At 47.3% G+C, this 18,970-nt stretch overlaps 1 protein-coding gene across 1 annotated transcript; it reads left to right on the forward strand.

Annotated features, from left to right (window-relative positions):
- Positions 1–1,831: 1,831 nt before the first annotated feature.
- Positions 1,832–18,937, forward strand: LOC307083367 (mitogen-activated protein kinase kinase kinase 12-like; the record flags this gene model as incomplete). Its single annotated transcript, XM_079747228.1, has 13 exons — positions 1,832–2,348; positions 6,229–6,412; positions 6,703–6,894; positions 7,472–7,630; positions 10,198–10,356; positions 11,173–11,281; positions 13,877–13,986; positions 14,850–14,966; positions 15,409–15,549; positions 15,886–16,708; positions 17,167–17,234; positions 17,892–18,186; positions 18,848–18,937. The coding sequence occupies 13 exons, from the start codon at positions 1,832–1,834 to the stop codon at positions 18,935–18,937; spliced, it is 2,964 nt and encodes a 987-aa protein (XP_079603354.1).
- Between the last annotated feature and the right edge of the window lie 33 nt (positions 18,938–18,970).

Here is an 18,970-nt window from a genome sequence, read left to right on the forward strand (position 1 = left end):
ATTTATTTGTTCAATATGACATAAAACACCCCTCTTTATTTAGCTGCGTATATAATAAACTCAGATTTGATAGATTAACGCAAATTACCCTTTTTGAACACAGTAATAAAGGCCTAATTACCACGGTAGCCTTGGGAGGCGACTTCAAGCTTATTTTATGAAAGACATGAATAGTATTAAACATGTCTTCATTCTGAGTGCATGGAGGACGCATCTTTCCTTAGAGAAAGGACTGCAGCTTCTAACGCATTGAAACATTACCCTTGTGATTTTAACAGCAGCACTCTGGTCCCCAACAGAGCAGTGCATTCACTGACACACCACGTATAAACAAAAGTAGATTGTAGTAGGCCTGTAAGCCATATTACATAAATAATGCCGGCTACAGAACATCTCCTTGACTTTGAAACATCTCCTGAGTCCATAGAAATATCTGATTCCATAGAAACGGCATGAGATTGAGAATATGAATGCACTATACCTTTCCTTCAGTGTGAGAGTGGAGTGGAGCTGCTTTAAGATGTGAGATGGTTGTGAAAGACTTGTCATAGCTCAATCAAATATGTCCTATATCTTCCCATGAAGTGCTTTTCATATTCTAACAATGTTGAGCATGTAAGTCCAAGGATATCGTGCTTTGACACGTGATACTGGCCTCAGAATATATTCCATCAGTGTGTGTGCCTTTGGTCTTGTGTGTTCTGGTGCACATAAAGATAGACTCCACAGCCGTGAAATAGGACCCAATAGTTTGTGTTTGAGGCATTTCATCTGCAGTGCACTCGAGAGGGTCATACATAAAGCAGGCTCTCTATATAAGATGACAGTGTTCATAAAACACAGCGCATCAGTTTTTATAATGAGGCGGTCTGGGTGAGACATTAGAGAAATGAGCTGGAGGCTAATAAAAAGCTCTCTCGTAAGACCACAGCCAACTGTGACTGCGCACAGTTTTTTATTCCCCCCCAGACCCCCCCGTCTATTGACCTCTGCAGTGTATTTGTCCTCTGCAAAGAGGGTGATTCGTTTTCAGTATTTTTTTAAGAATCCTCTAATCCTCTGTGGAGGCTCTGGCAGCGTTTCCAGATAAAACATATCCGAGCTGTGCTGGTGTTCTCCTTCTAGACAGAAAGCTGAAACAAATGAACAAAAGAGGTTCAGCTAATCGATTGGAGCGGAGTGAACTCCAAGGACAGAAATAGTGGTAATATGAGAGTAATATGATTCATCGAGCTACACATGCTGCTACCATGTATTTAATCCATCGTTTATCAGAAGCCCCGTCCCAAGGGCTTCACAGGGATCTTGTTTTTAGTGTCTGAGTGTACTGTACTCCTTAGGAGGTAAAGCCTAATGGGAGGAACTACGGAGAACATGGCTGATAATACGATAGGGACTGATATTAACATGATATAGTACTACTAGTTCTACTACCACGGTTTCCATTCACGGTATTACTCCCCATTCTCCTCCAACTACTACTAGTAGTAGTAGTACTACAACTACTACTGCTACTACAATTACTCTATGACTTCAGTTTGTACTATGCTACACTACTACTACTGTTTCTACTACTATTACTGCTACTATTATTCATGCTACTAGTAATATTTCTACTATTATTACTTTTTCTACTACTACTACCACTACACTACAGTACTTTTGGTATTACTACTACCGCTTCTCATACTATAAGACCTATTATTAATATTCATTAAGCCAATAATAATAACAATGGCCCCTCTCTCTCTCTCTCTCTCTCTCTCCCTGCTCCACTCCTACCTGGACCGCCCCCTGAAGGCTCCCAGTTGCTGTTAACCCCCCGTCCCTCATGGCCCTGGTCCATGAGCCCCGCTCCTCCTCCCCCTCCCTCTCCTGCTTCAACTCGCCCCTCTCCGACGGGCCCCCTCTCCGCCACCTGGACGCCCAGACGCCCTGCACCCCCGAGATGGACCTCACCCCCACCCAGTGCGTCCTCCGCAACGTGCTGTCCATCGCCACCGGCGCGGCGCCGGAGCCCGAGGGGGACGGCGGCGGCGGCGGCGGCGGCGGCGGCGGCGCGGGCAGGGGGCGGAGCGGCCAGAGCCCCACCCCCAGCGAGGAGCAGCAGGAGCAGCACTTCGCCAACAGCGTGCTGAAGCTCCATGACAATGAGGGGGGGCCAGGGGGCCGAGGGACGGAGGGCGAGGGCGGTCAGGACCCCGAGAGCAGCGCCGTCCGCAGCCAGCTGCAGTTCCACCCCCATCACGGGGGAGGGGGCTTCCTGGAGGGGCTGTTCGGCTGCCTGAGGCCCGTGTGGACCATGATCGGCAAGGCCTACTCCACCGAGCACAAGCACAACCTGGAAGGTGAGACCCACGGACGGGCTGGAGGCTGGCTGGCTGGCAGACTGGCTGGCTGACCGGCTGGTTGGCAGACTGGCTGGCTTGTTGGCTGGCTAGCTAACTGGATGGCTAGCTAGCTAACGAGCTGGCTGGCTAACTGGCTGGCTGGCCATCTGGCAGGCTAGCTGGCTGGCTGACTGGCTGGTTGGCTGGCTAGCTAGCTAACTGGCTGGCTGGCTAACTGGCTGGCTGGTTGGCTGGCTAACTGGCTAGTTAGCTAGCTGGCTGGCTAGCTGGCTGGCTGGCTAGCTGGCTAACTGGCAGGCTGACTTGATAGCTAGCTAACTGGCTGGATGGCTGGCTTACTGGCTAACTGGAAGGCTGACTGCTGGCTGACAACAAACGTATAAACGCCAAACTCAATTATTTAAACCAATTCGAATTCATGTCCGTGCCGCTCTATCTCTTAATAAATCCCGGACTAGCTTCCATTATTCATTTCCTTAGATGTCAGTTATAGGATCATATCCCCTTAATGAAAGAGAATGATCATTAGTAAAAGATAGAGCTGTCACAAGCGCCATATTTAAATAGACACACTGTCTGGCACTAAAGTAATGAATGAGGAAACTCTTTTATCTTCAGGGGGCTTATTTTTCCTATTTTGTGTTTCCTTTTGTTTTGCCTGTTTTTCCCTTCCCTACCATTGACACACATCGACACAAACATACACACATGCAGAGTCTTTTCTCCCCCAAACGCGAGGTTGTTTGTGTCTGCCGCCTCTACAATAGTGAGGACTCCCCTGGGATCCCTCTGCCAAATCAGCCTCATGAATTATACATGGCCATGCGTTGACCTTACGTCTCTCATCTCTATTAACGCAGAGCTGACGTACACGCACACACTCACACACACGCCGAACACACAAACACACACACACTGATACAAAGGCACACAGGTAAAATGCACGCTGCAATATTCATGACGAAACCTACAACATTTTTTTATACAAGAGAGAGCTGACATTAGAGCTGGCATTGACACATAAACACAGAATTTAGCATTCCATCAAAAAGGAAAAAGGAAAGAGAAGCTACCTTTGACAGACCTAGAAAATAAATATTCTTCCTGGGACAACCCCCCCGCCTCAAACACACACACACACGCACACACACACACACACGCACACACACACACACATACACACACACACACACACACACACACACACATACACACACACACACACACACACACACACACTTTCTCAAAAGAGAAAGGGAGTGCGGCTGTTCAATAGCTCTTTGTAGCCCTCTGATATTTTATCACCCCGTAGACGTCCTCCACTCCCCCCCCCATCCCTTGTATCTTTCCCTGCCTCCTCTTCTGCTCCTTTCATCTGGTGTCCTATTATCGCGATGGTATTTCTGCCGCTCAGTGACTTGAGAATGGCTCCAACACCGTCGGGGCTACGTTAAGTTAAATTCCCCGGAGAAGCCCTCCCTCTTTGTAAAAAAAAGAAAAGGGAAAAAATAAATTAGGTCTTCATTATCCAGAAAAAGAGACATTGAATGAAGGCAGCGGCCAAGAGCGGCCGCGGCCAAGAGCAGCAGGGCCTGCGATATCTCCCTCCGCTCTCTCACTCCGGCTGCTAAAGATAGTGCTGAGGTCGGGTAGCACTGTTTTGTTTGTGTTTGTTTTTGATTATGTGTTTGAAATTATGTTTTGTTGTAAAGCACTCTGGGATGAGTGGCTGTATAATTACACCTGACCTATTTGCTTACTAATGATAGAAATAGCTGGTTTAGTATCCGAAAGGTTCTTTTTATGCTTGCATCAATGAGACACTTTGATTTTGTGCATGGAGCTCGGGGCAGACTAAGAGGAGGAAGCTGGAGGAAGTCATATCTAGTCATACTTTTAGCCATCGCACTTATTCTCTGGTTTCTATTGATTGGAAAGAAGAACCACAGGGATGTTTTTTTTTGCGTTGAAATTACCCCGTTTATGAGATCTAAGATGGCAGACACCGAGGGGACGTGGTGGTGGTGGTGGTGGTGGTGGTGTGCGTGTGTCGGGGGGGAGGTTATGATGTTTCACAGATAGCCTTTTGTCCTTCAAGAAAGGTATGCTTTATTGGCTCGGGAGGGACAGAAACCCCAATCGATCACTCATTAATCATTCATGTCATCATGATTGGAGTGATGAACGCACGTGGACCCTTCCTCCCCTTTACAGGCGTGTGTGTGTATGTGTGTGTATGTGTGGGTGTGTTCCCTTAGAAAATTCACTCTCAGCATCCAACCTAGCCCCCTGACACAGATCTATAAAGATCAACCAACCCCCCCCCTCTCCCTACACACACACACCCACCAGTTCCACCAGCCCACGCTCCTCCCATTATATTATCCTTAAACACAAACAAGCATGTACGAACACACACGGTGCACACACAAACACACACACACACAAACACAGATGCTCACATGCCGTCGATGCTGCTATCTACACTGTCTCCTCCTCACCCCTCCTCCCCAAAACCCCTCACCCACCCCGTAGCCCCTTCATGAGTGTTGGAGTCCTGTTTCATAGCGGCCCCTCAACGGCACTAAGCAGGATTTAGGTGGAGGGTTGCGGAGGACAGAGTATTATCCAGATTACAGCTCCATGCCTAGCTGATGGTGGACCCTGCCTGATGCGCAGGTTAAAACAGGGTTCAAGCGGGGAGCGTTCTAGGATCTGCTAGGCTGGTCCAGGGTGGAGTTTAAGATGGGCTTGTGTTAAAGGTTCACGTGGTCTGTTTATGGTGCTTACCTCAGGGGGTGGGGGGGGGGAACGCTGTAGCCCTTCCTTATGTTAGCATTAGTGGATTAGTGTTTTACTCTCTTTTTTATACATACAATGGAAATCTTTCTCTAAAATATCTTGTAACCAAAGCCCCCCCACTGAACAAGCAGTAAATGTGTGTAATTTAAATTAAATTAAATCTCAGTAAAAAACATTTTCCTGCTATGACCGAAAATGATCATTGTTTATCATTTAAATAGTATTGCAGCCATGAAATGTAAAGGACTTGATATGATAAACAAATTCTACATGTAGTTAAATTGCTTGTTTGGTTCTGTGCTGTACCTTACTTAATGAGCTACACCTGTGTTTATCTAATTATGGCACCGCTGTCATACCAAAAACTCCTCCCATTTATCTTCATTAAACCTGAGTGGGCGGAGCCACCAAGCAGAGATAAAACGCAGTGATATGGAAATACATGAACTCCACCTCGACCTCCGAAGCAGCTGGCCAACTCCAGGACCAGACGTCAATATGTGTGTGCTATAAAAATCAATGTCACTAGCAGATGCAATTCACACAATGGTTTTGCTCCCTTCTTTGGGTTACTTACCAAGTGTATGTTTATAATTGCTTTTTATCATGGAACACAGTTAGCCCCAGTCTTTACTCTTTGGGGGACATTTTATAAGCGTGGTGGGACATTACAGATTTTGAGAGATCACATAAAAAATATATATGATATGACCAATCGGTGCTAAGGGAAGAGAGTTCCAGTTCATGACAAAGCAAGGAGTGCTGCGGTCTGAAATAAACTGAACAATGGCGTTAAAAGAGGAACGGAAATTTGCATCAAGGTCTTCATTCAGAGGAAGATGATCCTGACCATGAGTCTGAAGACTCAGACTCACTCAGTTATCTATCTGATTGGCGGCAGCTCACAACATGAGAACACGAGAGCGCTGCCTTATGTTAGAAATCAATGGCCGCCCAGCCGAAGGCCAGACTGATATTCACTGCGAAACGCAGACTTGAATATCCGGCTGGTCTCCTGAAGCAACGGCGTTAAAATTGAATTGCTATAGTATGACTGTAGGCCGCCCTTCCGTAGAACTGTGGGAGGTCCCGTTCGAGGAGATCTCCGACCTCCAGTGGGTGGGCAGCGGAGCCCAGGGCGCCGTCTTCCTGGGGAAACTCCACGGACAGGAAGTGGCCGTTAAGAAAGTACGGGACATCAAGGAGACGGACATCAAGCACCTCCGCAAGCTCAAACACCCCAACATCATCACATTCAAGTGAGCAGAACTTGAGTCCTTTCTGTTACTTTCCAATGGCTTTCAGGGCCTCGGAAAAGCAAAGCTTGCATAGCTTTTAGAATATGAATGCATAAAACTGTTACATTTGATCAAATAATGCTATACCATTTGATTTACAAACTACAGTTATCCCAGTTGAGATACCTTTCCTAACAACCCTCAATATTCCTTCCCTGTACGCTGTAATTCCATTTTGTCTTCATTAATGTTTTACATGCCCCAAAAAGTGCCATTAAACCTGATCTCCGATTGTGTCCTCCCACTCTCAGGGGGATCTGCACCCAGGCCCCCTGCTACTGCATTCTCATGGAGTACTGCGCGCAGGGCCAGCTGTACGAGGTGCTGAGGGCCGGACGCAAGATCGTGCCCTCCCTGCTCATGGACTGGGCCATGGGCATCGCCGGGGGCATGAACTACCTGCACCTCCACAAGATCATCCACCGAGACCTCAAGTCGCCCAAGTCAGTTCCCTTCACCAGTGTTGGAGTATTTTGCTATTTCAATTTGATTAGAATGGAAACGTCCATGATGTATCTGAGTTTGGACTGCACGCTCCCTTACACGATCCATGAGCAAACACGTTATAGCCTCTAAGGACAGCAGATAAGGGCCATGCTTGTGTGTGTTCTTGGGCCAGGATAATGACGTTACCTGTTACAACTCATTGAAGGGTGAGCAAACCCCTGTTCAAGCTGTAAAGGTTTTTGTAAAAAACTGATATTGGGTCCATAGGAGCAAATGTTTTTTTTTCACATGTCGTCACAACCCACCTCACACTGGCTCCAGCATAGTGCCCTGCCAATAGAGAACTACCGATCTGGAAAAAAACGTTTTTAGCAGGAAGTAGCAGACTTAATGTTATTTACAGATCAATTTGTACTATTTTAGTCAAAAAGAACACATCAATGTTCACCAACCCTTGTAATCCAAATGGACCCAAAAATCCAACCCCTGCAAGTAATGATTCAATAATATGCCATTAGAAGCACCTCATTGACTGAGCTATTGTCTTTCTCTCTGTCTGGTGCGTGTGAACAGCATGCTGATCACGTACGACGACCTGGTGAAGATCTCAGACTTCGGAACGTCCAAAGAGCTCTTCGACAAGAGCACCAAGATGTCCTTTGCCGGTACGGTGGCCTGGATGGCCCCGGAGGTCATCCGCAACGAGCCCGTCTCAGAGAAGGTGGACATTTGGTAAGTGTCACCTCCCTTTCAGGCTGCCATGCTTGATTGTAGGCACTGTATTTCTCATCATTAGCGTAATCGCTCATTAAATCGCCATCGGATCCCATTAGTTATGCTTTGCCATACAGTGCAGTGTCCTATTACCATGAAATCGATTCAGTGTTATGTTCCATATCTCATTACATGAAATCGTATATAGGCCCCTCTATCATGTCTGATGGGCTGCCCTGAGCCCCCCCGCATTCTCTCTCTCTCTCTCTCTCTCTCCCTCCCTCTCCCTCTCCCTGTCTCACTCTCTCTCTCTCTCTCTCTCTCTCTCTCTCTCTCTCTCCCCCTCTCTCTCTCTTTCTCTCTCTTTCTCTCACTCTCTCTCTCCCTCTGGCACACACACTCTCCTTTCTCTCTTTCTCTAAAAAACTCTCTTTCTCTGGTTCACTCTTGCACACGCACACACACACACACACACAGACACACACACACACACACACACACAGACAGACACTCGCATACAACACAATAAAATACAATTGCACATTCTCTCTCACTCTCTCTCTCTCTCCCTCTCCCTCTCTCTCTCTCCCTCTCTCTCTCTCTCTCACTCTCTCTCTCTCTCATTCTCCATCTCCTACTCGACCCGACATTGCTGTGTGTGTGTGTGTGTGTGTGCTGGAGACAGTGCTGGCTAATTTAATAATTGATTTGCCAGATGCTGCAGTGCTGGGGAGAGGCTGGGCTTCAGTCTCCCCATGCCTGCGGTCGCCCTGGCCCCGGGCCAGCAGTGCATTAGTGGAGATGTGAAAATAGGATTAGAAAAGGCTTTTGATGTAGTGGGGGGGGGGGGAAATGAAAAACAACAACCTCCAAAAAATAATAAAACAGGGGGAAAGGGGTTGGCTGATTTTTAAACAGTGCTACAATAAATGAATGCCGGCGAATTAGTCCACCCCCATGGATAAAAAGAATAGAGAAAGCAAGAGACACACAAAAAAACGGCTCCACAGAAAGAGGGTTACTTGGAAAAGCTCTTTGAGGAATTTTTGGGGAGTTGAAGGCACTCAAGCTGTGCAGGCATTTTAAATAATGAAGCACCAAAGGTACGTCAGAGTTATATAAAAAATATATATTTAATGGACATTATGCAATACGTCATAGCTGTATTCAAATCTTATCTAACATCTATATAATTAGAGAAGTAACACGTTCAAGAGAATAACTTTGGCCTCCACACTCTATATGCAGAGGTTGAGACTGCAAAAATGTCTAAATCTCAAGAAATGTCAGGATTGATTAAAATAAAACAACCAAATCACTTAGGGAGGAGGCAATGTAAAATGAGTGTGCATTGAAACATGATATCACCATATTAATTTTTCTTTCTCCTACAATATCGTATATTAAATCTATAATGATGCATGCAGTGCATGCTTACCTTGTACACTTACAGTGGAGCTGTATTGTGCTGAACTGTATTAAACTGTAAGCACATTAAACGGTGGCTGTCAAAAGTGACATTAAAAGGCAAAATGGCAGAGGCATGGTCTTTAAAGTGAAAGATGTGGGTCTTGCTCTACGCTATCGACATAACATGTGGCCTCCAATAGCTGTCATTTATTTTACCTCTAACGTCGCTTACTGAGGCACTAAACAAAAGCAATCTCCTTAAAAGACATGGCAGAGCTAATGCTGAGTGGAAGGCTGAACACGATAACGAAGGCACTGTATTTACAACCGCTCTCACACACCCCTGCATTCTACAGGATGCTATGGTTGCGTAGGTTGGTCCCCATGGTAACCGTAACGGGCCATCAACAACAAACTTTCCTTCGTAACCTTCCCCTGGGTTTGAGTCGTTATGTCTGCTACCCAACAATAGTATGGTCCTTGCACGCTGAAGATACTCTGCATATTCAAACGTAAACATTGCAGCGCACAATATAACACAAGTTGCTATGAATGGACTCCATAGGATATGATGAGTAGCTACTTTGGACTTGTTATTGTGGTTGTAAATGCTATGCACAAAAAAATCTATACATATTTATGCATACAAATACAAATATAGACATGCTTGGCATGTGTACAGTTGGCCTGAATATATTCAGCGAGTATTTTCATGTAAATAACTTATTTGAGTCTTATCTTATTTGTGATATATTTGAATTACATACATCCATTTGCATCACTTCCTGAATTAATAAGTATTAATTTAATAAGTATTATGTTAGCCGAAAATAGGCTGCTCAATAAGGTCTTTAACCAGTATCACCTCAGATCATTCTCTTTCAATCACCCCATCAACCGACCAATGTACTTCAACATGCTAGAGTGTTCTTAGGCATACTGCAGCAACACCAAAACACAAAAGAAGTCACCAACAACGCTTCTTCTGCTTGTCAAACGTAGCCATTAAGACTGCTAAGCATTAAACACTCAATAAAGCAGAGATTTATACTGAAGAACAAAACAGTAAAAAACTGTTGAAGGTGCCTCTACTCTCTGTCTCTCCATCATGGTGTCTGACGTGTGTGTGTGTGTGTGTGTGTGTGTGTGTGTGTGTGTGTCCTGACCTCTTGTAGGTCCTTTGGCGTGGTTCTGTGGGAGATGCTGACCGGAGAGGTGCCCTACAAGGACGTGGACTCCTCGGCAATCATCTGGGGCGTGGGCAACAACAGCCTCCAGCTGCCCGTCCCCGAGACCTGCCCCGACGGCTTCAAGATCCTGCTGAGACAGTGCTGGTGAGCAGGGCGGGGAAGGTGGTGGGGCTGGGGATATTTGTGGTGGTGCTGGTGTTGGCGTTGGTGATGAAGGGGAGGTGGTGGTGGTGGGGGAGGGGATGGTGGGGGGGGGGGGGGTGGTTGCGGAGCTACTGGTGGCGATGATGGTGGTGATGATGATGATGGTGGTGATTTTGATGGTTGGGGAGGCGGTGGTGGTGATGTTATTGGTGGAAGTTTTGTGTGTGTGTGTGTGTGTGGTGGTGGTGGATTTGGTGAGGGAGTTGGTGGTGGTGGTGGTGGGGGAGGTGATGGTGGTTGTGGTGGTGGTGGTGAGGGAGTCGATGGTGTTAGTGGGTGAGGTGATGACAGTGATGGTGGTGGTGTTAGTGTTGGTGGGGAGTCAGGCTTTGTTCGGCTGGACTATGATGTGGGGGGAGGGTATGTGGAGAAGGAGAGAGTGAAGATGATTTTATATCAAGAATGAAAGAAAAGAAAAGCAACAAAATAACATTACAAATAGATACCCGATGAGGGGCGATACATAACGAGGGTTTATTACGGGTAAAAAGTAAAATGATGAGATTACTTAGAGACAATAAAGAAATTTGAATAAAAGGCAGATCATTTGTGCAGTGAAGACAAGCGAGTCGATTAAGAGGCATGTTTCCCATGAACTGCAATTCATTTCAATATAGTACGCCTAATATAGCACACGAAAGGGCGGCGTTGATTAGTGAACCACTCTCAGTGGTGGGTCATTGTATTTATAGCTAAATCTCTGTTCATATGTTATAGTAGTGTCTCTGACCAACAGTCTCTCCCCATCCTCCACAGGAGCTCCAAGCCCAGGAACAGGCCATCATTCAGACAGATCCTGCTGCATCTCGACATCGCCTCGGCAGACATCTTGTCCACCCCACAGGAAACCTACTTCCAAACTCAGGTAGCCTTCTCCCCTCCTACTCGGGGGAAAGAAAAAGGTCAAACGCACGGTGTCATTTCAATTTAGAAGGCGCGAGGGAAATTGGATCCACGGCCTGTCAGTTAGGAGACAAACCCTGTGAACGCGGCTTATCTAAACGTATTGTCCCTCACCGGCTGTTAATCAAAGAGCTGTCAGAAGGCCCCGGGTTTCTCCTCCGACCCCGGTAGGGCTATCTTATCGAGACGATGTGTGTTCCTTCTTGTTCTTCACCATTGGCTTCCTTCAACCCCTCTCGTCCAATCAGCAGGCTGTCTGCTGCCAGGAGATTTATCTGCCTAGTAAAATGCACCGGTCTGAAGGACAAGAGTCCGGGCTATGGACGTGATCGTAATTACCAAGGCCTCCGTGTAGTAGCCCTGCAGACACCTTTACTGAGCACACACACACACACAAACACACACACACACACACACACACACACACACACACACAAGCACAAGCACACACACACACACACACACACACACAGAAACACAGAAACACACATACACAGGCACACACACATGCACACACAGACTCATTAGGGCGAGCAAGAGAGCATGTGAATACACACAAAATCGGTAGTGTGTGCAGCCTGCTGTCTCCTCCCTTGATTGTATCTATTGATGCAAAACACAAACCATCCCTCTTCCCTCCCTTACCTCCTGTGTCTTACCCCCTTGTGCCTTTTGATCCTTCATTTCACTCCCCAATATCCAAACCCCCCTCACACACACACACACACACACACACACAAAAACGCAAACACACAGCCATCTCCTCCCCGTCTATAATGGATTTTTTCTCCTTGTGACGTTAGTGTGAAGTATTTGCCAGTGGAGTGTATTGATCGCTTTAATGGTCAGAGACAGAGAAGAATAATGTGGCCAAGAGAGAGAGAGAGAGTGAGGGAGAAGTAGTGAGAAAGAGCAAGAGAGAGAGCGTGAGAGAGAGAGAGAGAGAGAGAGAGAGAGAGAGAGAGACAGAGAGAGAGAGAGCGAGAGAGAGAGAGAGCGAGAGAGAGAGAGAGAGAGAGAGAGAACTGTAGGAAGGGGAGACTGTAGGAATAGTAAAGTGCTCCCAAAGTCCATTAGCTTAATAAGAAAACCAAGAGATGGGAGCACACAAAGCATGCACGCGTGCGCACACACTCAAACACACACACACACACACACACACACACACACACACACACACACACACCCACACACACACACACTCACGCTCACTTTGGTAAAGCTCTTCGCCCTTTTTTGACAGGCTGAAAGGCTGTCACGCTTGACTGTGTACCAAAATATGCCAATGCAGCACTTTGTGTTTGTGTGTTTTTTTTCCCTTCATGTAATGTCAGTCTATTGAATTTTCATGGCCGTCCACTGAGGACAGATTTCACAGCAGATGGGCCTCGTTTGGTTTGAAACATCTGTCACGCCCATTTCTAATGGAAGCCTTAAAGACTTTTCACCATGAATGGTTTCTGGGGGGATGACAACACATTAGTCTTATTAGTTTGGCTCATAAGAATAAGAAATAGGGTTATAAAAAATAAATCTCTTAGGCCCTCATGGGACACAAATGCTGGCGCTGCGCTTGTTGCTGCTCTGTTTGAGGCGAAGAAATTATACGAAAGTATGGTTTTGAATAGATACATACATAAATGATCACACTCGCCAATAGAGCCGACTTTCAAGATTGTCTGTTTGGGTTTATGTTCGTCCGTAGTTGCTGTATCCTTAGTGCTCAAATCCAGATTTATTGCTCAGATCCGATTTCTTTGTTTGGCTGTAGGATCATTTTTAAAATGTGGCAGATATCAGATAACAGTGTGAATTTGTCACAGTCTGAATAGACCTGCAGGCTCAAAAGAACAATAATAAAAAATGCCACACACCGCACACTGCCGTAGGGAAGGCCACATGGAGGTGTGTGTGGGTTCATTGATAAGTGGATGGCCAGCGGGAGCCATGGGAGAGGATAACTCTGCTCCCACTTTTCTGCAGAGCAATGTCAGCACCTTCCGTATGGGAGTGTGTGTGGCTGCGGAGTCAGAGCCAGGAGTGGTGGGGTCGGTAGGGGAATGGCTTCATCCAAAATGGCAGGATGTCAAAGGCTACTTTATGCTGCATCACTACTGTTAACCACTATTCACACTGTCCCTCCAATGAACACCTCCATCGCAGCTGGAGAGTGCCTCCAGCTGCGATGTACTCAGAGAGCCTCCCGCCAGTGCAGAATGGTGATGAATATGAGGGTCACATGGCACAGAATGAGACCTGTGTCTGATTCAGGACAACGTATGATAGTGGCCCAAAGCAGAATTGAAAATATGTGATTCCACTTGATTTGTGCTATTCACACTGTCATGATGAAGCCTGATTTGAGGCACATATGAGCCACCTTTGCTTGCACTGTGAAAGAGGCCTATAAAAAACACACAGACACACACGTGCACTAAGATTACCAAAGTTGTGCATTTTGTATAAACATTTGCGTGCACAAAAACCACGCAGAGGACTCCCAAGGTTTCAGTTCGTGAGTAACGGCTCTGACGGGGTGTGTGGTTCGTGCGTCCAGGCAGAGTGGCGGGAGGAGGTGAGACAACACTTTGAGAAGATCAAGTCAGAGGGGACGTGTCTCCACCGGCTGGACGAGGAGCTGATCATCCGGCGCAGGGAGGAGCTGAGGTGAGGCCCGCCCCCCCTCCTACAGACACTACACGTACGGACTCAATATTAAGTCACATACATCGTAAGCTCATTCATGTTCCAATAGCGGGAAAGCCCAGAGAGCTTATCCCCCCTGTACCACTCTTACCATTAATGATTAGATGTAAGTTACTTTCCTCTGTGATATTATTCGGTTTTATTTATGGAATTAGCTTACATGGTCATATTCTTCAGCGGTGCTGGTAAATAGTTTGTTATTGTAAATGAATGCACATACTAACGTTTTGGACCAATCAGAATCAAGTACCCAACCATGCTTTGGTGAAAATATATACTATATACTGTACAATTCATCATGATATTCATATTCAAACATGGATGAGTGGATAAGGGGATGAGGAGCTGACGGTACAGACGGTACAGATGTGCATAGTCAACCCTGTGTCCACTGCCGCAGTGCTCATATGGACCTCATTCATTGCATAGCAATGATGTCACGCATCCCACACTATACCACTAACACAATGCACATGGACACTCTGGTCCTGTGTGTGATGGTGCTGCGTGGCTCCGTCGTTAGAGGCACGAGCACGGCCCATGAATAGTAACACTGATAGTGGGAGGGCTCGGTTCCAACCGGGGCACCACCATGCAAAGAAATGCTTGCACTCACAATAACATAAAACGCTTCTGCTAACAGCATTCACCAAATGGCCTATATCATTTATATAGCGTAATCCCCATTGATGTTCCAGCCTCAACCCCACACTAGGCACTGATACACAGAGTGCACAGAGCGGGTCCATGGACTCCCAGCGTTAGCGTACGAGCTACACTGTCCCTTATGTGTCTCCCCCTCGGTGCTCTCTGGGGTGCTGCAGGCATGCGCTGGACATCCGGGAGCACTACGAGAGGAAGCTGGAGAGAGCCAACAACCTGTACATGGAGCTCAACGCCGTCATGCTGCAGCTGGAGCTCAAGGAGAAAGAGCTGCTCAAGTAGGGACGCTTGACGTTGATACACAGTGTGCTCAGAGTGGGCCCAGTACCAGCTAGATGAGAAGAGAATCAGTGTATGCAGATAGGCTGGTTGTATTGCTGATGGTTGCGCCAAGCGTCACGATGATGCGTCACACATGGCAGTTTAAGAAATAATATTAGTGATGTTTTTTTTTTTTCAATGGGATTGCAGGATTGCAAATAGTTCTTAAAAAAATCCTAGATACTCATTATTCAATTCATTAAGAATGTAATAATCCCATTTTCGTGGAGGGAAGTTGATTTATGTGCCCTGCTAATTACCAGATTGGGACTGCAATAAGTTGAATAGGGTTAATAGGGGTCAGTAAAATGTCTCGATGAGCTACATCTACTTAACTCGTTGGCCTTTGGGGCCCTAATGACTATTATGTGTGTGTGTGTGTTTGTGTGTGACCTGCAGGAGGGAGCAGTCTCTGGACAAGAAGTACCCTGGCGTCTTCCAGAAGCACCACAGCTCCAGGCAGAGCGGCTCGTCCAACTCCATGGAGAAGCTGATGAAGAAGCGCAACGTCCCCCAGAAACTGCCCATACACAGCAAGAGGTGTGTGTTGATTTAATTCAATTCAATTCAAAAGATCTTTTTGGGCATGGGGAATAAACATGAGAAATTCTTCAGCAGTTTCAAAAAGGAAACAATGGAAAAAATGTCAAAGCCTATGAAGTGGTTTAAAATATATATTTCAGGGATGAGTATTATTCTGTATGATAATAGCAACAATAATAATATAATATAACAATAAAATAACATTATATCATAAAAAGAAAGCAAGAATAAAGCAGATATATCTTTTAGTCTTTCTCTTTCTGGTGCTTCCTCCATGTCGCATAACATCAAAATGATATGATATTCACCGATGTGTCTGCCCCCGTCCTGCAGGCCGGACCTGCTCAAGTCTGAGGTGATCCTGCCCAAGCTGGACTCCTCCATGACCCAGGTCACCATCCCCACCAAGGGCTCCACCTCACCCGGCCGCTCGCGCCGCGCCAAGCCCCGCTACCGCAAGGCGGGCAAGGGCAGCAGCGGCGACCTGGCCCAGCTCAAGGCCACGCTGTCCTCCTCCCTGGGGCTGGTCTCCGCCGCCACCACCACCACCTCCACCTCCACCTCCACCTCGGTGCCCAGCAGCAAGCAGCATCTGGACCCCAGCGCCGCCCTGCGCGGCCTGCAGCACGACCTGCTGCTCAAGAAGATGTCCTCCTCCAGCCCCGACCTCATCTCCTCCACGCTGGAGGTCGAAGGGCGCGGCGGAGGCGGAGGCGGGAAAACGGGAGCGGGCCTGGAGAGAGGGGGGAGCCAGAGCGCCTCTGCCGGCCTGGGAGGGGGAGGGGACGGAGGAGGAGGGGACGGAGGGGAAGACGGGAGGAGGGCGCACCCGGGGGGCCGCCAGGGCGACGTGGGCAGAAGAGGAGGAGCTGAGGAGCAGGCGGAGACGCCCCCCCGCAGCAACACGCCCAGCGAGGACGCGGCGTCCGTCCCCTTCTCCAGCAGCCCCGACTCCCCCTGCGGGAGGGGGGCGGCGGCCGGGCCGGTGACCACGGCCAGCCGGGGGTCCTCGGCCATGGGGAACCCCCGTCTGCCCCAGCACCACCACGACGGGGAGGAGAAGGAGGAGGTGACGGCGGGGATCATGCGCTCGCCCCGGAGTCAGAGGCTCACGCCGTCGGCGCTGCTGTACCGGGCGGCCGTCACCCGCAGTCAGGTGGGCTTAAAACAGAACTATACCCTCACAGAGCTTCAATATATAGAGTTCAAATAGAACTGCATCCTCATAGAGCTTCATTATAAATAGACCTATATTATTTATGGTTTATTATGTTCACAATTCTGCGTTGCACTTTGGACTCCAGGTAATAGAGATTATATTTAAAGGGTTTGGTTCTTAGATCATTTTGTGAATAGTCCCATTCTCCTCGATGAACCAAAACAATGTACTTGTTTTGTTCAGAATCTGAATCACAAATAGATGGAAGGATGTTTTTTGACTGAGAGCCAATTAAATACACCAGACACTTCTAATTGTCCGACGTGTCTGATGGACTTAAAGTGTCATCAGCATCGCATTGTGCCACAGAAGGTCGAGTGGCTGGTCAAGCAGGATGTTTATGCTGAATGATTGAAAAAGCTTTCCACTTCAACATGTCTGATCTAAATTCACAGAGACGTGGATTGTCCTCAGAAGAGGAGGAGGGAGAAGTGGACAGCGAAGTGGAGTTGCCACGGAGACGGTGAGGGTTTGCTAAATGCTTCAACATACACTGGAACTAACTATTGTCTGTACCAAGCTCTATGTCTGCCAATGTACTCTCTCCATTTAGTGGAGAAAAACACCATTACCTTGCCTTGAACATTTACCAACCCCCAAATAAAAGCAGCACTTTCAAGAGAAGCAAGTTACAATGAGATATAAATGCATTACTCATGACTACCTGATGGTTCTTATATTGTGATTTATTCATATTTTAAGATTAAAACAATTATATTCATGCTAAGAAACCTAATTTCTTTCATGTATTTTCCTATGACCTATTGTTCCTATGATAGGAAACAAGTTCAGCAGTTGTGATGACATGTAGAAAGATGTTTTATGCCTACCAGATACAATACCGTGATTCAACCTGAAGCCTAAAGCACACAGAGCACAAATTTCACTTCAAATTTTTCGCACAACCCAAAAAACCAAAAGAATTGTGTTGTTTTAATGCAGCACCGCACAGGGAGCCACTGACATAGCGATGCCTTAGCAATGCCGTATTCCTGCGCTCGCTTCTGTTTCATACACCAAAAAAGCACCCCAAACATAATGTCACGGCACACGGTCAAACCATCAGGATATTGGTGGGGAAAGAAGCCCCCGGTTCACCGTGCTCTCCTCGCTCCCCCAGGCGTCCGGTGAGCATGACCAAGTGCCAGTCGCTGTCCACCTTCAGCTCGGAGAACCTGTCGGTGTCGGACGGCGAGGAGGAGGGCAACACCACGGACCACTCCCACAGCGGCACGCCCGACGTGGTCAGCACCAACACGGACGAGCGGCTGGACGACAAGAGCGATGACCTGCTCTCCCAGGGCTCCGAGATCCCCGCCGACCCCCAGCAGCTGGCCTCCGACGGGCTGTCTGAGAAGGAGGCGGCCCTGCAGCAGGTGAAGACCCAGCTCACCACCGACCACAACAGCTACCAGGTAGGGGGCACGGAGGGAGAGCCCAGGAGGGGGACGCTTATGGATGGATGGATGGATGGCTGGATGGATAGATAGATAGATAGATAAGGATGGATAAGTTAAAAGTTTGATGGGCGGATGAATAGATAAGGCTGGATGAGTTAATAGATGGATGGGTGGATGAATAGATAAGGATGGATGAGTTAATAGATGGATGGGTAGATGAATAGATAAGGATGGATGAGTTAATAAATGGATGGATGGATAGGTGGATGACTAGATAAGGATGAATGAGTTAATAAATGGATGGATGGATGGGTGGATGAATAGATAAGGATGGATGAGTTAATAAATGGATGGATGGATGGGTGGATGAATAGATAAGGATGGATGAGTTAATAGATGGATGGGTGGATGAATAGGTAAGGATGGATGAGTAAATAAATAGATGGACGGATGATTAGATAAGGATGGATAGATAGAAAGATGGATAGATACAGAGAGAAAGATGCAAATTCGATCTCACACTGCCAATAAGGATTGTGTGCAAACAGGACTGTAGTTAAAAAGGTATTCAGTATGACCAAACCATGTGAACCTGCATACACAATGTGAAAGCGACAATGCGCTCCTCTGTCTCCCGGCATGCTAACGAAATGGTCACTGTGATGTGATTGTGCAGCAGGTTCTCTACGACGACTCAGACTGTGACAGCACAGAGCTGGACCACTCAGGCAGCGCAGAGCCCAGCTGCCCCCCCGCTCAATGGTGAACAGACCCCTACCCCCCACCACCGTCCGTCAAA

The sequence above is a fragment of the Pollachius pollachius genome, assembly GCF_949987615.1.
Source record: "Pollachius pollachius genome assembly, chromosome: 12".
NCBI classification, from domain to species: domain Eukaryota; kingdom Metazoa; phylum Chordata; class Actinopteri; order Gadiformes; family Gadidae; genus Pollachius; species Pollachius pollachius.